The sequence below is a fragment of the Symphalangus syndactylus genome, chromosome 11 (genome assembly GCF_028878055.3).
Source record: "Symphalangus syndactylus isolate Jambi chromosome 11, NHGRI_mSymSyn1-v2.1_pri, whole genome shotgun sequence".
Classification (NCBI taxonomy): domain Eukaryota; kingdom Metazoa; phylum Chordata; class Mammalia; order Primates; family Hylobatidae; genus Symphalangus; species Symphalangus syndactylus.
In genome coordinates, this window is record NC_072433.2 from 20,425,460 (window position 1) to 20,442,406 (window position 16,947).

General features: G+C 38.5%; 1 protein-coding gene across 9 annotated transcripts in view; it reads right to left on the reverse strand.

Annotated features, from left to right (window-relative positions):
- The window catches only part of HYDIN (HYDIN axonemal central pair apparatus protein), a 491,920-nt gene that overhangs the window by 292,658 nt on the left and 182,315 nt on the right, over positions 1-16,947 (reverse strand). For all 9 annotated transcript variants that reach the window (XM_055298612.2, XM_063611543.1, XM_055298611.2 and 6 more), the window contains one exon: positions 13,097-13,196. In XM_055298612.2, the coding sequence (XP_055154587.2) occupies positions 13,097-13,196 (100 nt within the window). The remainder of the gene's footprint in view (positions 1-13,096; positions 13,197-16,947) is intronic.

A 16,947-nucleotide genomic window follows, 5' to 3' on the forward strand; every position in this document is an offset into this window, starting at 1 on the left:
GAAGCCCCACAGACAACTCACCTAAATTCTCTAAGCTTTAGCTTTCTCACCTGTAAAATAAAGATAATAATTCCAGCCTACCTTACTGAATTATTGAGACACAAATAAGATTTGTCTGCAAGTGTCTTTGTGTTTATATACAAATGTGTTCATATACTATAATGTGAACATAAAATTATTATGTAAATTTGATTTATGAGAGAGCTGATGTTGAATATCAGTGAGAAAAGATGGATTATTTAGTGTAAAGAGCTGAAACAGCTGGAAATCCACATGAGATCTATGGCAGGCTGAATAACGGCCCCCAGAGATATTCACATCCTCATTCCTGAATCTGTAAATATTACCTTATAAGTCAAAAGATGTGATTAAGAGTTTTGCAATGGGGAGATTATCCTGGATTATCTTGATTATGGTAGCTTAAAAATCATCTTGAACTCTGGTAGTAGGAGTCCTTTCATTTTATTCTTCTTTTCCAAAGTTGTTTCGGCTATTCTAGGTTGTATGCATTTCCATGTGAATTTTAGAATCAGCTTGTCAAGTTCTACAAAAAAACCATCTTGGATTTTAATTTTGATTTCAATTAAATCTATAGATGAATTTGGGGGAGAAATGGCATTAAGATGTCATTAAGATATTATTGAATAGCCATATTGAATTTACCAATCTATGAACAAGCTATAGTTTTCTATTTGTTTAGGTCTTTAATTTCTCTCATTAATCTTTCATAGTTTTCAGTATATGGGTCTTGTACATATTTTGTCAAATTTATCTCTAATTATTTTATATTTCTCAATGTTATTGTGATACCACCTTTTAAAATTTCAATCCTCTATATAGATCTCATATCCTGCAACCTTGTACTAGTTACTACACTTACTTTGTAGACTTTGTTTAAAATGAATATTCTCCAGCATCATCTCCACAGATTTTGATTCAATAAAACATAGATAAAACCAAGAATCTACATTCTTAATGAGTAGCCAGGGGGATTCTGATACATATTCTCTAAAGACATTACTTTGAGAAAGATATGAAAATTAATAACATTAACTTCTGATGGTATGTCCAAGTTAACTGAAGCAGTCCATTCTTCCACCCAAAATACAAAAATAGAATTGATTAAAAACATGGCAAATATATATTTTTAATGCTTTTCCAGGTTCAAAATAAAGGAAAGAAAATAACAGGTTCTAGAAATAAAAAGGGAACTCAGCTAGCATAGTAAACTAGTGAGATGACCCAAAGAAGGCCCAGAGATGTGTAGAGTAGACACAGGCCTTATGGTTTAGTGGGTCCAGTTATACCCTCACAGAGAGAGGACACAGCCTTTTTCCTATCTGGGAATGAAGAATTAAACTAAGATTCTAGCATAAATCCAGGACTGTAGAAAGACTACCTCTTTTCATAAGGGCAACTAGAATAATTCTACTCATTGGTCTAGGGAAGCAGTGATGAAGCCTGTCTTCTACTTAGAATTCTGAATAGGAGGAAGAGCCTCCTATGATAAATCAAAATCCCATGTACACATATGAAATCGAAATTTACACTATCTGATAGGTGCAAAAATCAGAAGCTGAGAAAATAAAAAATCACAGTACCCTTAGCAGAAGAAATAAAAATCTGCTCTGAGGGAATAGTTTCATAATTCGGTACCCATGCTAAAATTGAGTTCATAATACAAACATTTCAAACTATCTGAAGAAATAATCTAGTAGGAGGAAAATCAGTGATTACTACAAACATGTGAGCTGGTATCCTAAGAGTTTGAGGTAATAAAAAAAGTCTCATATAGCATTCTTAAAATCTTTGAAGAGATAAATGAAGAAATAGAAAACAAAATAAAGGAATAAAATATGAAAATATTCAAACTATATATAACTTCTAAAAATAAAAAGCCAAGTCAATGAATTAAAAACTGAATAGATGAATACACTGAAGAGTAGATATAGTTGAAGAAAGAATTAGTCAACTAGAAGAAAGATCTTAGAAAAATACCCAGAATACATCATAGTGAGACCAGAAATGTGCAGAGAAGTTTAAGAGACGTGGTAATTCCATGGGAAACACATATATCTAAAAAAAAAAATTCCAAAAGGAAAAATTTGAGATAAAAGGAAAACAACATTGGAGAGATGTTGAGTAACCAATATGTAGAATATTACTTACTTATTACCCTGAAAACTCAAAAGTGTTTTCAATGATTGGGTTGATTTTCTTTTTAATAAATCTAATTCAATCTCCATTCTTTAATTCAATTAAGATAAAAATCAGAAGCCCTAAATTGTCTTAAAAATTCAAAATTTTCCCTTTTATGACTCACAGAAAGCAAATGGACAATGAGGTTTCATCTTAATTGGGTCTCTGAAGGAAGTGGGAGCATCTGGAATCATTTCTACCATGCTGCTTTTCTGCATTTGACTCCAAAGCACCCATTAACAATGTTACCTAGCAATACATTTCATAGTTTAAATTAGAGAGTGTTACTTCTTTTTGAAGTTCCCATATGCTGATCCAAACCAAATCTATGTAGCTTCCCTTTGCAGTTTTTTAAAAAGGTAATCTTCCGGATTAAGTTAGGTATTTCCACATTCCATTAGAAAGTCAAAATAGATGAAAGATCAGTTTCAAGAGCCAGATCAAACCATCAGCAAGTCTTTATAAATATCTAGCATACAGATTTAACTACTTCTAAGAAAACAGAATGACTTAAAATGCAGAAAAATTGTTCAGTTTCAGATTAATGGAAAGGCTTTTCATGATGTTATATTTGCCATAACATGCTTAGGGTGCTTCAGTGACTGCCAACTGTACTCAGCAGAAAGTCCAATGTCCTTAGGCTGGCGTCCAAGGGCAGCCCTTTATGAATGGATCCTACCTGCTACTCTAGGCTTCAGCTTCATTTTCCTTCCCTCGCACTCTCTCTCTCTCTCTTGCAATCTCCATAGTAGTCACACACAAAGAACTTGCAATTCTTTGCCACTTCATGATCTTGCTATGTATTTTCACACAATGCTTCTTCATGTATTTTCCCAAAGTATTTCCCTGACTTACATGCCCAGCCTTTGCTTATGTTTTTACATGCTTAACAAATACTTTCAAGGGTCACTTTCTCTGGAAAGCCTTCCTTGACATCCCAAGCCGGAGCTGTGTACCCTGTATCCGCTTCTATAATAATAATCCACTTCTATAGTAGCAGTGCACTATAACTGTTGGACTATGTGTCAGTTTCCTCCACTGAATTCTATGCTTTCTGAGGGCAGGAACTATGCTTTTGTACCTCTTTCTACTCATGGTGCCTAGATATCAAAAGCTTTCAAAAGAAAAGAGGATTGCAGTTGGAGATGTGGGTTAAATCTCATGCATCCTCAGAGGCCTCCCTTATGACCAGGAGCCTTCCCTGCTATTTCCTGTCTCTGAACATATATTTACATAATGGAACATTGTACAACAATGAAAATGAAATACAACTAGAGCAAAAGTAGCAACATAAATGAGACATGTAGGCTCATTTCAGATATGTACATTTCAAAACAGGCATTACTAAATTGTATTGTTTAGAGATACATACATTGGGTAAAAACTATACATGAAAGCAATTGCAACAAAAGCAAAAATTGACAAATGATATCTAATTAAGACTTGGAACCAACCCAAATGTCCAACAATGATAGACTAGATTAAGAAAATGTGGCAGGAGAATGGCGTGAACCCGGGAGGCGGAGCTTGCAGTGAGCCGAGATTGCGCCACTGCACTCCAGCCCGGGCGACAGAGCGAGACTCTGTCTCAAAAACAAAAAAAACAAAAAAAAAGAAAATGTGGCACATATACACCATGGAATACTATGCAGCCATAAAAAATAATGAGTTCATGTCCTTTGTAGGGACATGGATGAAGCCGGAAACCATCATTCTCAGCAAACTATTGCAAGGACAAAAAACCAAACACCACATGTTCTCACTCATAGGTGGGCACTGAACAACGAGAACACTTGGACACAGGAAGGGGAACATCACACACTGGGGCCTGTTGTGGGGTGGGGGGAGGGGGGAGGGATAGCATTAGGAGATATACCTAATGTTAAATGATGAGTTAATGGGTGCAGCACACCAACATGGCACATGTATACATATGTAACAAACCTGCACGTTATGCACATGTACCTTAGTACTTAAAGTATAATAAAAAGAAGTAAAATTAAATTAAAAAAAAAAGCTTAAGAGCTTCTGCACAGCACAAGAAACTATGGGCAGACTAAAGAGGCAAAACCCACAGAATGGGAAAAAATATTTGCAAACTATGCATCTGACAAAGATTTAATACCCACCATCTATAAGGGACTTAAACAAATTTATAAGAAAAAAACAAACAATCCTATTAAAAAGTGGGCAGAAAAAAAACCAAGAACAAATACTTTTCAAAAGAAGACATATATGTGGCCAACAAGCATATGAAAAAAAGCTCAATATCACTGATCATTAGAGAAATGCAAATCAAAACCACAATGAGATATCATCTCATATAGTCAGAATGGCTATTACTAAAAAGTCAAAAAATAACAGATGCTGGTAAGGCTGTAAAGAAAACGGAACACTTATACACTGTTGGTGGGAGTGTAAATTAGTTCAACCATTATGGAAAGCAGTGTAGTGATTCTTCAAAGAACTAAAAATAGAACTACCATTCGACCCAGCAATACCATTACTGGGTATATACCCAAAAGGATATAAATTGTTCTACATGAAAACATGCACGTATATGTTCATTGCAGCACTAGTCACAATAGCAAAGACATGGAATCAACTTAAAAGCCCATCAATGGTAGACTGGATAAAGAAAATGTGATACATATACACTACGAAATACTACGCAGCCATAAAAAAGAATGAGATCATATCCTTTGCAGGAATGTGGATGAAGCTGGAGGCCATCATCCCTAGCAAACTAATGCAGAAATAGAAAAACAAACTACTGCATATTCTCACTTATAAGTGGAAGCTAAATGATGAGAACACACGGACACAAAGAGCAGAACAACAGACACTGGGGCCTAGTGGAGGGTGGAGGGTGAGAGGAGGAAGAGGATCAGGAAAAATAACTATTGGGTATTAGGCTTAGAACCTGTGTGACAAAAATCTGTACAACAAAAACAAAACTGCACACGTACCCCTGAACCTAAAAGTTAATTTTTTTTCAAATCGCAAGCAAAAAAACAAAAACAAAAAACAACAACAAAAAAAGCAAGGACATAATGGTCATCAAGAAGAGAATGGTGGTGATTTCAGGGGAGGCTGCAGTGAGAGGAGTATGATTGGGAGGGAACACACTGAGGCTTCCAGGGGCTGAAAATATTCTATTATTGATCTTGGTGGCAATAACATAGTGTTTGCCTTATAATTATTTGTTATAATGTACCAGTATGTGTATAAGTTTCCAATTGTTGCTACAAGAAACTGTCACAAACTTAGTGGCTTACTGCACAAATGTATTATCTGAAAGTTCTGGACGTCAAAAGTCCAAAGTGATCTGATCGCTGTACATTATGCGTATTGAAACATCACTATCTACCCCATGAATATGTATGGTTATTATTTGTCAATTAAAAAAATTTTTAAAGATGAAAATATACAACTAGAAACAAAGTCCAACGTGGGTCTCACTGGGCTAAAATCAACGTATTCCTAGGGCTGCATTCCTTCCTGGAGACCCTGGGGTAGGGGGAATTCATTTTCTTGCATTTTCCAGTTTCTGGAGGCTCCCTGAATTCCTTACCTTGTCCATCTTTACTGCCTGGGAATGATTGGTTGAGACTTTCTCATATCATAGCCCTCTGACACTGAGACCAATCCTTCTGCCTACTTCTTGGGCATTTATGGACCCTTGTGATTATACTGAGCCACCAACATGATGCAGGATAGTCTCCCTATCTTAAAGTCAGCTCATTAGTAACTTTAATTCCATCTGCTGCCTTGATTCCTCTTTGCCATTTAATGTAACATGTCCACAGATTCTGGGGGTCGGGACCTGGACATCTTTGGGAGGCCACTTCTGTGCTTACCACTTAATGTATTATGTAATTTCTGAATCTGCATCTATTCAATAATGACACAAGGTTAAAAATTAAATTGCAGTATGTAAATGCAAAGGGTTCCTATGCAATCATGAAAAGAATGACATCTTTTATTTAGTATTACGTATAATCTGTGGGAAATATTTTAAAAGCAATGTTAAAACCATTATGTAAAGTATACTGTCATTTACGCAAAACGACATGAGGAGGAAAGAATTGCTTCTACATGCCACATATATCTTAAAGCAAAGGAAAACAAAACAAAACAAGGGAAGGAGATTTTTATCTGTCTAACAAGTATTTCTTACTGACCTAAGATCAAGGGGTTTTACCAGCTCATTGAAGATAATAGTAAGGAATCAGCAGCAGCTCTTGAAAAGACACAGAGAATTGCATAGAATTTACAGGGAAGATAATATGGAATTACTATGTGAGCAAAGCTCTTCCCTGGCAAGCGTATCTTTTAATAATCCACTAACAAAATAAAGAAGAATGTCGTGCAGATGGAAAATTACACTATTCGGCTTACCCAGGATGTGAATTCTGTGTGAGAATTCAGAATTACAAACGAAACAATAGGGAAATCTCACTTGTTGTGTAATGGTTGGGAACCTCCTGGAGAGTAGCCAACCCCTTGGAATAATGCCAAGCAAACGTCCACAGGGAGCTGCAGATGGGAGGGAGGTCCCATCACCTGTGGCATGGGGGCCACTGGAGCATTTCCAGCCCACGTCTGACACTGCTGTGCTAACATTTCCTCTAGACCTATTAGGTTGTCCATTGTAGGTGATGCTCGTCTGCAGGATGGAGACAGACCTACGTCAATCCAGAAACTCCTAGTCCATTCTGCATTCATTCTGGGGATGTCTGGAGAATTCTACACTCACATGCAAGGGAGAGGTCAAATCAAATCAGGATTCACTCACTCAGTCATTTTTTCCCAGTTATTTGCTTATTTATTTAATCAACATTTATTGAGTAGCTTTATTTTCTTGGTGCTAGCAGCATAAGATATACAGGATGAGTCCTGTGTGTATGTATACATATATATACATATGTATTTCAAAAATATATATCAATATATCAATTTCCAAAACAGGCAAAACTATATTATTTTGCTTAGGGATGAATAGGTGGTAAAATTATACATGAAAGCAAGGAAACAACTATCATAAAAGTCAAGGTGATGGCTATATCGAGGGAAGGTGAGGGAAACATCATCGGGAGAAGACAAACACCTGGGGGAGGTGCAGGGTAGTACAGGCTTGGGTCAGGGAGCCTATCATTCTGCACATTCCTAGACTGCCTGAGCCTCTTTTACACAGAAAAAAGTGACTGCATAGATATGGACCGAAAACAGCAGGGTGTGGCAGAATAGGGGAATTATTGCACTTGAAGGATGCAAATGATGTGCATTCTTGCTGACAGTGCACTCTTATACTCTCCCCCCAGGTTTAAAACAAACACAGCAGCCATACTTTCCTGGGAAACCTAGATATAAAACAGCAGAGGTAAGCAGCACTAGCTACCATCAACATGAAAGCCATTTTCTCATTCTTACATACGAATGAATGACCATGGACCAGAAGGCATTGGAAGGGACCCCATGAATGCATGAAAGACAAACAGCTGACATTATGGGCAATTCAGAGAACAAAATATTTATTTTTTAAGAAACGAAAGTTCAAATGATTACCCCCAGATCAATGAGAAGAAGTTGCATCCATAAAAGAACACTTAGTTATGAAACAGGAATAGAAAACAAAAGAGGTCTTGAAAATTAAAAATATTATTGCAGAAATGAAAGATCACTAGGAAGTATTCAGAAAAAAACTGAGCTGAGTCTCTTGCAAAGCAATTGGCAAGTGCTAAAGTTCAGTGCTTGACCCTGACTGCAAAAAAGAAAACTTTCCAAGTTTTTGAGTAACACCTGCTTGTACTCTGCAAGAAAGTTCCAAAATGGAAGATGCCCCGAAACCACTGTGGCAAAATGCTGTCTTGAACCTGTTCAAGACAGGCAAGGAAAGTCTCAACTGCAAAGCGAAACAATTTGAGTCAAAGAGTAACTTGGGTTTGTTGTTGTTATCTGTATAAAAGGGAAAATTGCCATTTGAATAACTGAATAGCAGTTATGTACCAAGTGGACTATTTAAGTTCAGGGCGGTGGCTCTGCACATCAGGAATGATGCCACAGGTGCTGGCCACAGGTCTGCTGGTGGCTGCGGAGAGCTACAGCTATGCAGCACACTCCTGCCATCTTTCCTGATTCATGAACATCAGTATTTCTCTAGGCATAGCCTTGAATTATATTTAGTGTCATTTCTTAGTAGTGCTTGATGATTAAAAGCTTGTTCTTTGACAACAAATGATCAATCTTCCTGGTCTAACATTGGATTCACAGGTTTTCCAGACAAATAAAATGAAAAAACTGGAGGAAAAAATATCAAAGACACAATAAAATTTCTTAGAGCTGAAGTGATGTGAGTTATCAGACTCAAATGGCCCATAGAAGGCTGAGGAGGATGAATAAGAAAAACCCACTCCTGGACATGACTTCATCACATTTCAGACCCCAAATATGAAAAGAAGGCCCCCAAAACATCCAGAGACAAAGAAGAGGCTGCCTATAAAGGAAGGGACATTAGATGACCTCAGGCTCTGGAATTTTTACAATCAAGCAGTCACAAAGTCTCCAGTGTTCTGAGGAGAAATGATTTCGAACCTGGGATCCTATAGTCAGCTAAACTACCAAGTGAGTATGAAGGCAAAATAAGGTATTTTCAGGCATTCAAGGATCGAAGTTTCCACTTCCATCTATTTACATACACACATTATATACATCATTTCTAAGGAAGTTACTTGAGCAGACTGAGAACGAAAAGGTGTGACTGAACACACAGAAATATTTTTTTAAATTCCTGGATAACAACTGTTCATTCAGGAGGTGACTGATCTGAATTAAAATAAGAAGCTGATAGGCTCTGATCAGTGTCTTCAAAGAGAAGAAGAGAATGAATTATAAAATTAGATAGGAGTGAAGAAATAAGGAATTAGAAACCACGGGGGGGGAAATCAAAAGCTCTGATAAAAATCAGAGGCCAGAGCAACCAGGAGGGTGCACAGGTGGGATGGCAACCTGATGATCACATCAGGAGATTTGATATGTACAAGGAATTAAGCAGAAAAGTAAATACATTGAGGATGGTGGGAGCCAGTATTTCTCACTCTTGGAGGAAGGAGATACAAACATGGAAAACAGGGTGAAGCCAAAACCTTTGAAACTGGAATGGAATTAGAGTTGTCAATGTGAACTCAGAGTTGTTGAGTTCATACTGACATGTATAGATAGATATAAAAGCAAATATACATGTAAATGTGTGTATATGCATGTGTACATGCATATGTGTATTTCCTAGCTAGGTCCATTGAGAAGTACTGGAAGATTTGAGACTCTATAGCAGTGAGCACACTGATCACCCAAAGCTTGGTTTCTAAATGCCACTCTTTAGTGAAAGGAACTAGTTAACTCCAGGACCAAGGTAGGGAAAGAACAAGATGAGCCTGGATTATCTCCTTTGCTAGACAGTAAGGAAATGCTCAAAGAATGATAGGCACATGTCAAAATGACACAGAAGCCAGCAAAGAAACTCCCACTGACTGCATTTGGAATGAGTCAAGAATCAAAATTTCAAATCTTCCAGGACTTCTCAATGGACCTAGCTAGGAAATACACATATGCATGTACACATGCATATACACACACTTACATGTATATTTATTTTTATATCTATCTATACATGTCAGTATGAACTCAACAACTCTCCCCTTTATAAAAGAGTCAGTTAAGAAGTAAACTAAAATGAGGCATAGTTGTGAGTAACTGATAAATTGGTAAAGAAAGAATATACTTGATATAGACCTTAGAGACATTCTTTGAGTGACTAGGAAGCAGAGCACTGAACAGGATAAAATGTAATCCCAGATCCTATTTGGCTCTTCGGAGTATAATATTTATGTAAGAAGAAGACTTAACAATGGTTATCAGTAATGATTATGTAAAAATGGAATAGCTCACAGAGGTTAGAGGGAGAAGGCTAGTGGACTGGTCGGGGGTAACCTAGTTATAGACACCAAAATCCTTACACATCAAGAGATAATGTAAAGTTGATGGAACAAAAAATACAGGTTTAAGTGTATTATTTAAGGCTATAAATAAAGCTCATAAAATAAAATAAAATAATTGGGTTGTCAGGGGCTGAGGTTGGGGGACAGGATTGTCTGCAAAGGAGCATAGGGAACTTTATGGGGTGATCTCAGATACACATTTCTACTTCTTGATTTTGGTGGTTATATGACTATTTAGGTTTGTCAAAATTCACAGAACCATGCTCCACACAATGATGCATTTGACTGCATGTAAATCATAACTCAATAAACTTAGGAAGGGGAAAAACCTAGGAACCGATAAGTGAACTAAACCCTCATCTTTCACACTGGGGAGTCAAAAGAAAATGTACGAAGTTAATAAATCCACCAAAAGCAATATAAGCATAGAGCTGGCAAGGGAAACGACCATCACAAGAAACAGCCAAAAGAACTTCTTGGAAGTAGCAGTGGCAACATAGACTAATATTTAGCTTCATAATTTTACTATCTACATGTTTTACTTACTTATTGGCATTGGCATTTAAACACAATTCTGAAGCATTTTTAAAATGCAGAAAGGTTTCCAGAGTAGTATAAGAACTTCTATTAAATATCTATCCCATGCCCAATAATGTCCTTTATAGCAAAGGGCCCAATCCCAACCCAATTTTGCACCCAATTACCATGTCTCTCCAGTCTCCTTCAACCTGGAACAGTTCTTTGGGATTTCTTGACTTTCATGATCTTGTTTTTTTTTTTTTTTTTTTTTGAGACAGGGTCTCACTCTGTCACCCAGGCTGGTGTGCTGTGGTGCGATCAAAGCTCACTGCAGCCTCAGACTTCTGGGCTTAAGTGATCCTCCCACTTTGGCCTCCTGAGTAGCTAGGACTACAGGCATGTACCACCACACTTGATTTTTTAATTTTTTGTAGAGACGGGGTTTCACTATGTTTCCCAGGACCATCTTAAATTCCTGGACTCAAGAAATCCTCTCACCTCAGCCTCCCAAAGTGCTGGGATTATAGCCGGGAGTCACCGTGCCTGGCCCTCATGACCTTGATATTTTTAAAGACTACAGGCTGGTCATTTTATTTTGTTCTTCAATTTGGGATTGCCTGATGTTTCCTCCTGATTAGATCCAATTTAGATATCTTGGCCGTGATATCACAGATGGGATGCTGTGTTTTCATTGCATCCTGGCATGTGGTCTGAGAGGCTGATTTGCTGTATTATTACTGGGATAAACCAAGATAGCATCTCCCAGGCTTCTTCACTGCAAAGTTAGTTTTCTCCCCTTCATAAAAGTATTTTGAGGAAAGATGTTTTGAGACTATTCCATGCCCTACTTTCACCCATTTTCTTAAGATCCATTGATGCTTTTTACCAGAATTGGTTATTGCAACGATGATTGCCAAATGGTACATCAAATGGATTCAAAGATTCCTATTTATTCAATGGATTATAATAATCTATTAGTATCATTATTTTGATTCTTGACTCATTCCAAATGCGGTCAGTGGGAGTTTCTTTGCTGGCTTCTGTGTCATTTTGACATGCACCTATCATTCTTTGAGCATTTCCTTACTGTCTAGCAAAGGAGATAATCCAGGCTCATCTTGTTCTTTCCCTACCTTGGTCCTGGAGTTAACTAGTTCCTTTCACTAAAGAGTGGCATTTAGAAACCAAGCTTTGGGTGATCAGTGTGCTCACTGCTATAGAGTCTCAGATCAACCAGGACTTCTCAATGGACCTAGCTAGGAAATACACATATGCATGTACACATGCATATACACACATTTACATGTATATTTATTTTTATATCTATCTATACATGTCAGTATGAACTCAACAACTCTGAGTTCACATTGACAACTCTAATTCCATTCCAATTTCAAAGGGTTTGGCTTCACCCTGTTTTCCATGTTTGTATCTCCTTCCTCCAAGAGTGAGAAATACTGGCTCCCATCATCCTCAATGTATTTACTTTTCTGCTTAATTCCTTGTATGTATCAAATCTCCTGATGTGATCATCAGGTTGCCATCCCACCTGTGCACCCTCCTGGCTGCTCTGGCCTCTGCCAGGCTGACTTCCCATCCCACTTGGAATTATTTTGGTAAAACTTAAAAAGAAAAAAATTAGTAACCAAATACTATAAAAGGAACAAAGAAGGAGATTGTGGGAATTTGTCACAAGCAACATTTTTACTGCTCTAAGAGCCATGGTCCCTGATATGGTTAGGTTTTTTGTCGCCACTCAAATCTCATCTTGAATTATAATCCCCATAATCCCCATAATTCCCACGTGTCAAGGGAAAGACTATGTGGAGGCAACTGAATCATGGGGGCAGTTTCCCCCTTGTTGTTTTTGTGATAGTGAGTGAGTTCTCACAAGATCTGATAGTTTTATAAGTGGCTCTTTCCTCCTCTGCTCGGCACTTCTCCCTCCTGCTGCCTTGTGAATAAGATGCCTTGCTTCCTCTTTGCCTTTCACCATGATTGTAAGTTTCCTGAGGTCTCCCCAGTCGTGCTGAACTGTGTCAATTAAACCTCTTTCCTTTATCAATTACCCAGTCTCGGGCAGTTATTATTAGCAGTATGAAAATGGACTATTACAGTTTCCATTTCCTCCACATGACGCCACAATTGTAAAGCATTTTAAAGTTTGATCTGTTCTAGGAAGAAGTGAGAGGGGCATAGCTTGGCTCCATAATTCCCCTAATCAATATAGTCAATATCATGCACCGCCCATGGCATGATCCCACATGCACATGTGCGCGTGCACAGACACACACACACACACACACACACACACTCAGGCACCACACTTTATGCTCTGGGCACCTGGTAACCTGAGTTTACCACTTGGAGGAGGTCACTACCTGAAATGTCACAGTAAATGGTCTGTTGATAGAGCTTGGCTTCTAGTGGGTTAAAGTACACGGTGATTTCAGCTGATGAGTTGGGCCAGACATCACCTTCCTGAAAAACATGAAAGAATCATTAAAAAACAATATGACAAAAGAAAGACACTGCTTTTAAGTGTTCTTACATTATAACTCCATGAAATTTTTTTTTCATAAAATTATATATGTTTAAGGTATACAACATGTTTTGATATATATTTGCATAGTGAAATGATTACTGCAGTCAAGGAAATTAACACAACTATCTCCTCACATAGTTAACTTGTGTGTGTGTGGTGAGAGCACCTGGCCTGTCTACTCTGTTACAAGTGCCCAACATATCATACATTATTATTAACTATAGTCACCATGCACTATATTAGGTCTCCAGAACTTATAACTACAAGTTTGTACCCTTTGACCAACATCTCCCCATTTCCCCCTCCAACCCCACCCTCTGATGCCTGGTAACCACCAGTCTCTTACCAAACTGTTTCTATGAGTTTGACCTTTTTTTTTTTTTAAGATTTCACACACATATAAGTGAGATCATGTGGTATTTGCCTTTCTGTGTCTGGCTTATTTCACTTAGCACAATGTCCTCCAGATTCATCCTTGTTGTCACAAGTGGCAGGAACTCCTTCTTAGAGTGAATAATATTCCATTGTATGTATACACTTCTTTTTTCATTCATCTGTCGCTGGACCTTAGGTTGCTTCCATAGCTTGGCCATTGTGAATAATGCTGCAATGAACATGGGGGTGCAGAGATCTCTTCGAGATCCTGATTTCATTTCCTTTGGGGATATACCCAGATGAGGGATTGTGGGATCACATAACAGTTCTATTTTTGATTTTTTGAGGAATCTCTATACTGTTTTCCATAACGTCCATACCAATCTACATTCCCATCAACAGTGTACAAGGGTTCAATTCCAGGAAACTTAAAGGGAACATTTTTCTAATAAGTACAAGAAAGCATTCTTTCACCAGCAGATAGTAAATGTATACTTCTTGATAACTTATGAGGTGGTACAAGTTGGAAACAAACTTCAAAGATAACTTCAGTGAATTTATGAACATATAATGAGTTACTAAAGGAAACTAGGGTGTATAAGACATTTTAAAATGAAATGTATATTCAGTGACTATTCACTGTTTGCCCAACGTGTTCCCAGTACCAGGGCTTCAGAGAAGCAGAAAGGTGTGGGCAGTGACTGCAGGGAACTCATACCTTAGTGGGATGATAAACATATATACAAACATTTTACAGTGTATGAGGTAAGTGCTGTGTCTACATAAATACAGCCCAGAGGGGTCACAGAGGAAGAAGTACTTGACTTCCTTGGCAGAGGCACCACATTCTTAACTTTTGAGGTGACAGCATAAGGAAACACTCTCACTCTACAAAAACATAGCAATGGCCCAAGGTAGAATAATAGCTTGGTCAAACCCTGCTTCTACTCCAGTGTGGCATTTCTCCCTTTAATTGGAACTACCAAAAAGTCATAATCAGGAAACCAAGTTTTAAAATGGTAATGCAAAATGCAATGTATCAGAATCTCCTTGTTAGGTATACTTTGATTAATATTTTTAACTATGTAATCTGTGGCCTCTTCATTAGCTTCTCAAAGCTGTAAAAGGAGATGCTGATAGCACTTGCCTCAAAGCGGTTCCTAAGGTCTCACAAAGTCATGCAGGTCAAACACTTTGCCCCATGCTCAGTGAGAACTCAGTAAATAACTGACTACTATGATCGATGTTATTTTTGTGCTACTTAGAAGGACTAAGATCAAAGTATTGAAAAGGGGAAAAGACGTGTGTGTTTTTTGTGTGATTTTTGTAAATAGGGCCAAATGAGCATAAACAATCAACACATCCAGAAATCTATAAACAGTCCCGCCAGCTAAATAGAAAACTAAGGAAAGACAACTTGATAAATAATTAGGCTCCAGCTCCAGACAGTCCCTGGTGCATTCTCTATTTATTTGCAGTCTGGCTAGAAAGAACATACTTCTGGAATAAAGAATTTCGAAAAGAACAAAATGGTTTAAAAATGCAGATATCAAACAAGAGGGAGAAAATAAAAATCTAGAGCCCAGGGTTTATTTATTAACACAATCAGTCTGATCAGAATACTTTGCAGGCGGTGTCTTTCCTGACTTCAGAATGAGGGAGGCACAAGGGCTTAAGGGGGAGCAGAGAGGGCTGTAAATATTATGCAGGTATGATACCTCGGGCCATTGCTCTGTTTTTATAGAGTAAGAATGTTTCCTTATGCTGTCACCTCAAAAGTTAGAAACGTGGTGCCTCCACCAAGGAAGTCACGTACTTCTTCCTCTGTGACCCCTCTAGGCTGTATTTATATAGACACAGCACTTACCACATATACTGTAAAATGTTTGTATACATGTTTATCATCCCACTAAGGTATGAGTTCCCTGCAGTCACGGCCCACACCTTTCTGCTTCTCTGAAGCCCTGGTACTGGGAACACATTGGGCAGACAGTGAATAGTCACTCAATATACATTTTAAAATGCCGTATACATCCTAGTTTCCTTTAGATCTCACATCCCCAGATCAGCCTGTGAGAATGAAGGCTCCATGAGGGTAGCTGCCATTCTACCCCCACCCAAACCAGAGTAAGCCATCCCTGGTTTGGGTAGGGGCAGAACAGCAACTACCCTCAGGGAGGCTTCATTCTTCATGGCTCTTAGTAGGTGCTCAATAAATATTTGTTGAATCTGCAATATCTACTCAGTTTGCATGTTGTGTAGTCAGTAGCAGACACCTATTCATCCCTGCAACCTACTTCTACCATTTTCTCTTCATCCAGAAACTCAAAAGTCACACAACTGTAGAGCCAAAAGAGACCTATGAGAGCATATGACGAACAGAGAAGTCCTGAGCACTTTGATGTATTTAGGCATTTCACTGTGGCACCTTTCCAAATCTTGAAATAAGTATCTGTTTTCTTCTGATAAATGATAAATACCTGGCCCCTTTTTATTGGTGGGGGTTTTAGTCATACGGAGTGTTAGAAACACTCATGGCTAGACTCGACTGGTGAGGCCAGGCAGATGAGGCAGCTCAGCCAATCAGTGGTGTATCAGTAGGTATCTCATCTCAGGACTACTGAAATCCTGGGCTTCTTACTCACCCATGACACAAACATATTCCTTTGGTGGGTTAATACTCTGCTCTGCTTGGGCAAACAGAATGGACACAGCTAACCTGCTTCTACACAAATGGAATGACCAAAGGGCCAGGGGCTATCTTAGATCCTGAGAGAACCCAGGCTAGAGAAGTCTCACTAGAATTGTAGGAAGTGGCCCCCACTGGAAATCACATAAGCTTAGTACATGTGGGCAAGTCAAGGGTCTTATGGTTTGAAGTGGACCGGGAATGCTTTCAAAAGTATGATCCCAGCAATCCAGGGTCCATGTGCAAAAGAAGGTAACACACTTCAGTTTCTCCCAGAACACTCTTGGACTGCCATCATCAAAGAGGTCTGATTAGCAGAACTGGAGGGATGGGAGTGAGTGGTGACAGACACACTCCAGAGAGGTGACCGGAATCTCTCCAGAGGAGGAAGCGTTGACATTCGGAAGCCATCAGTGAGAGATCATCTGATGTGGAGGCTCCTGTGAGATGGAGAAGCCTTTCTGCTTGGTGACAAGACCAGCGCAAAGAAATCTGAATCTACAGGGTTCAGACTGAGCAAATGGAGCTGTGGGCTCGGTGCTTACTTATTGTGGGCTGCAGCTGTCTTACTCTGCCTGCGACATCCACTTGTAACTTGCAGCCTTCACTGAGCCTGAGAGATA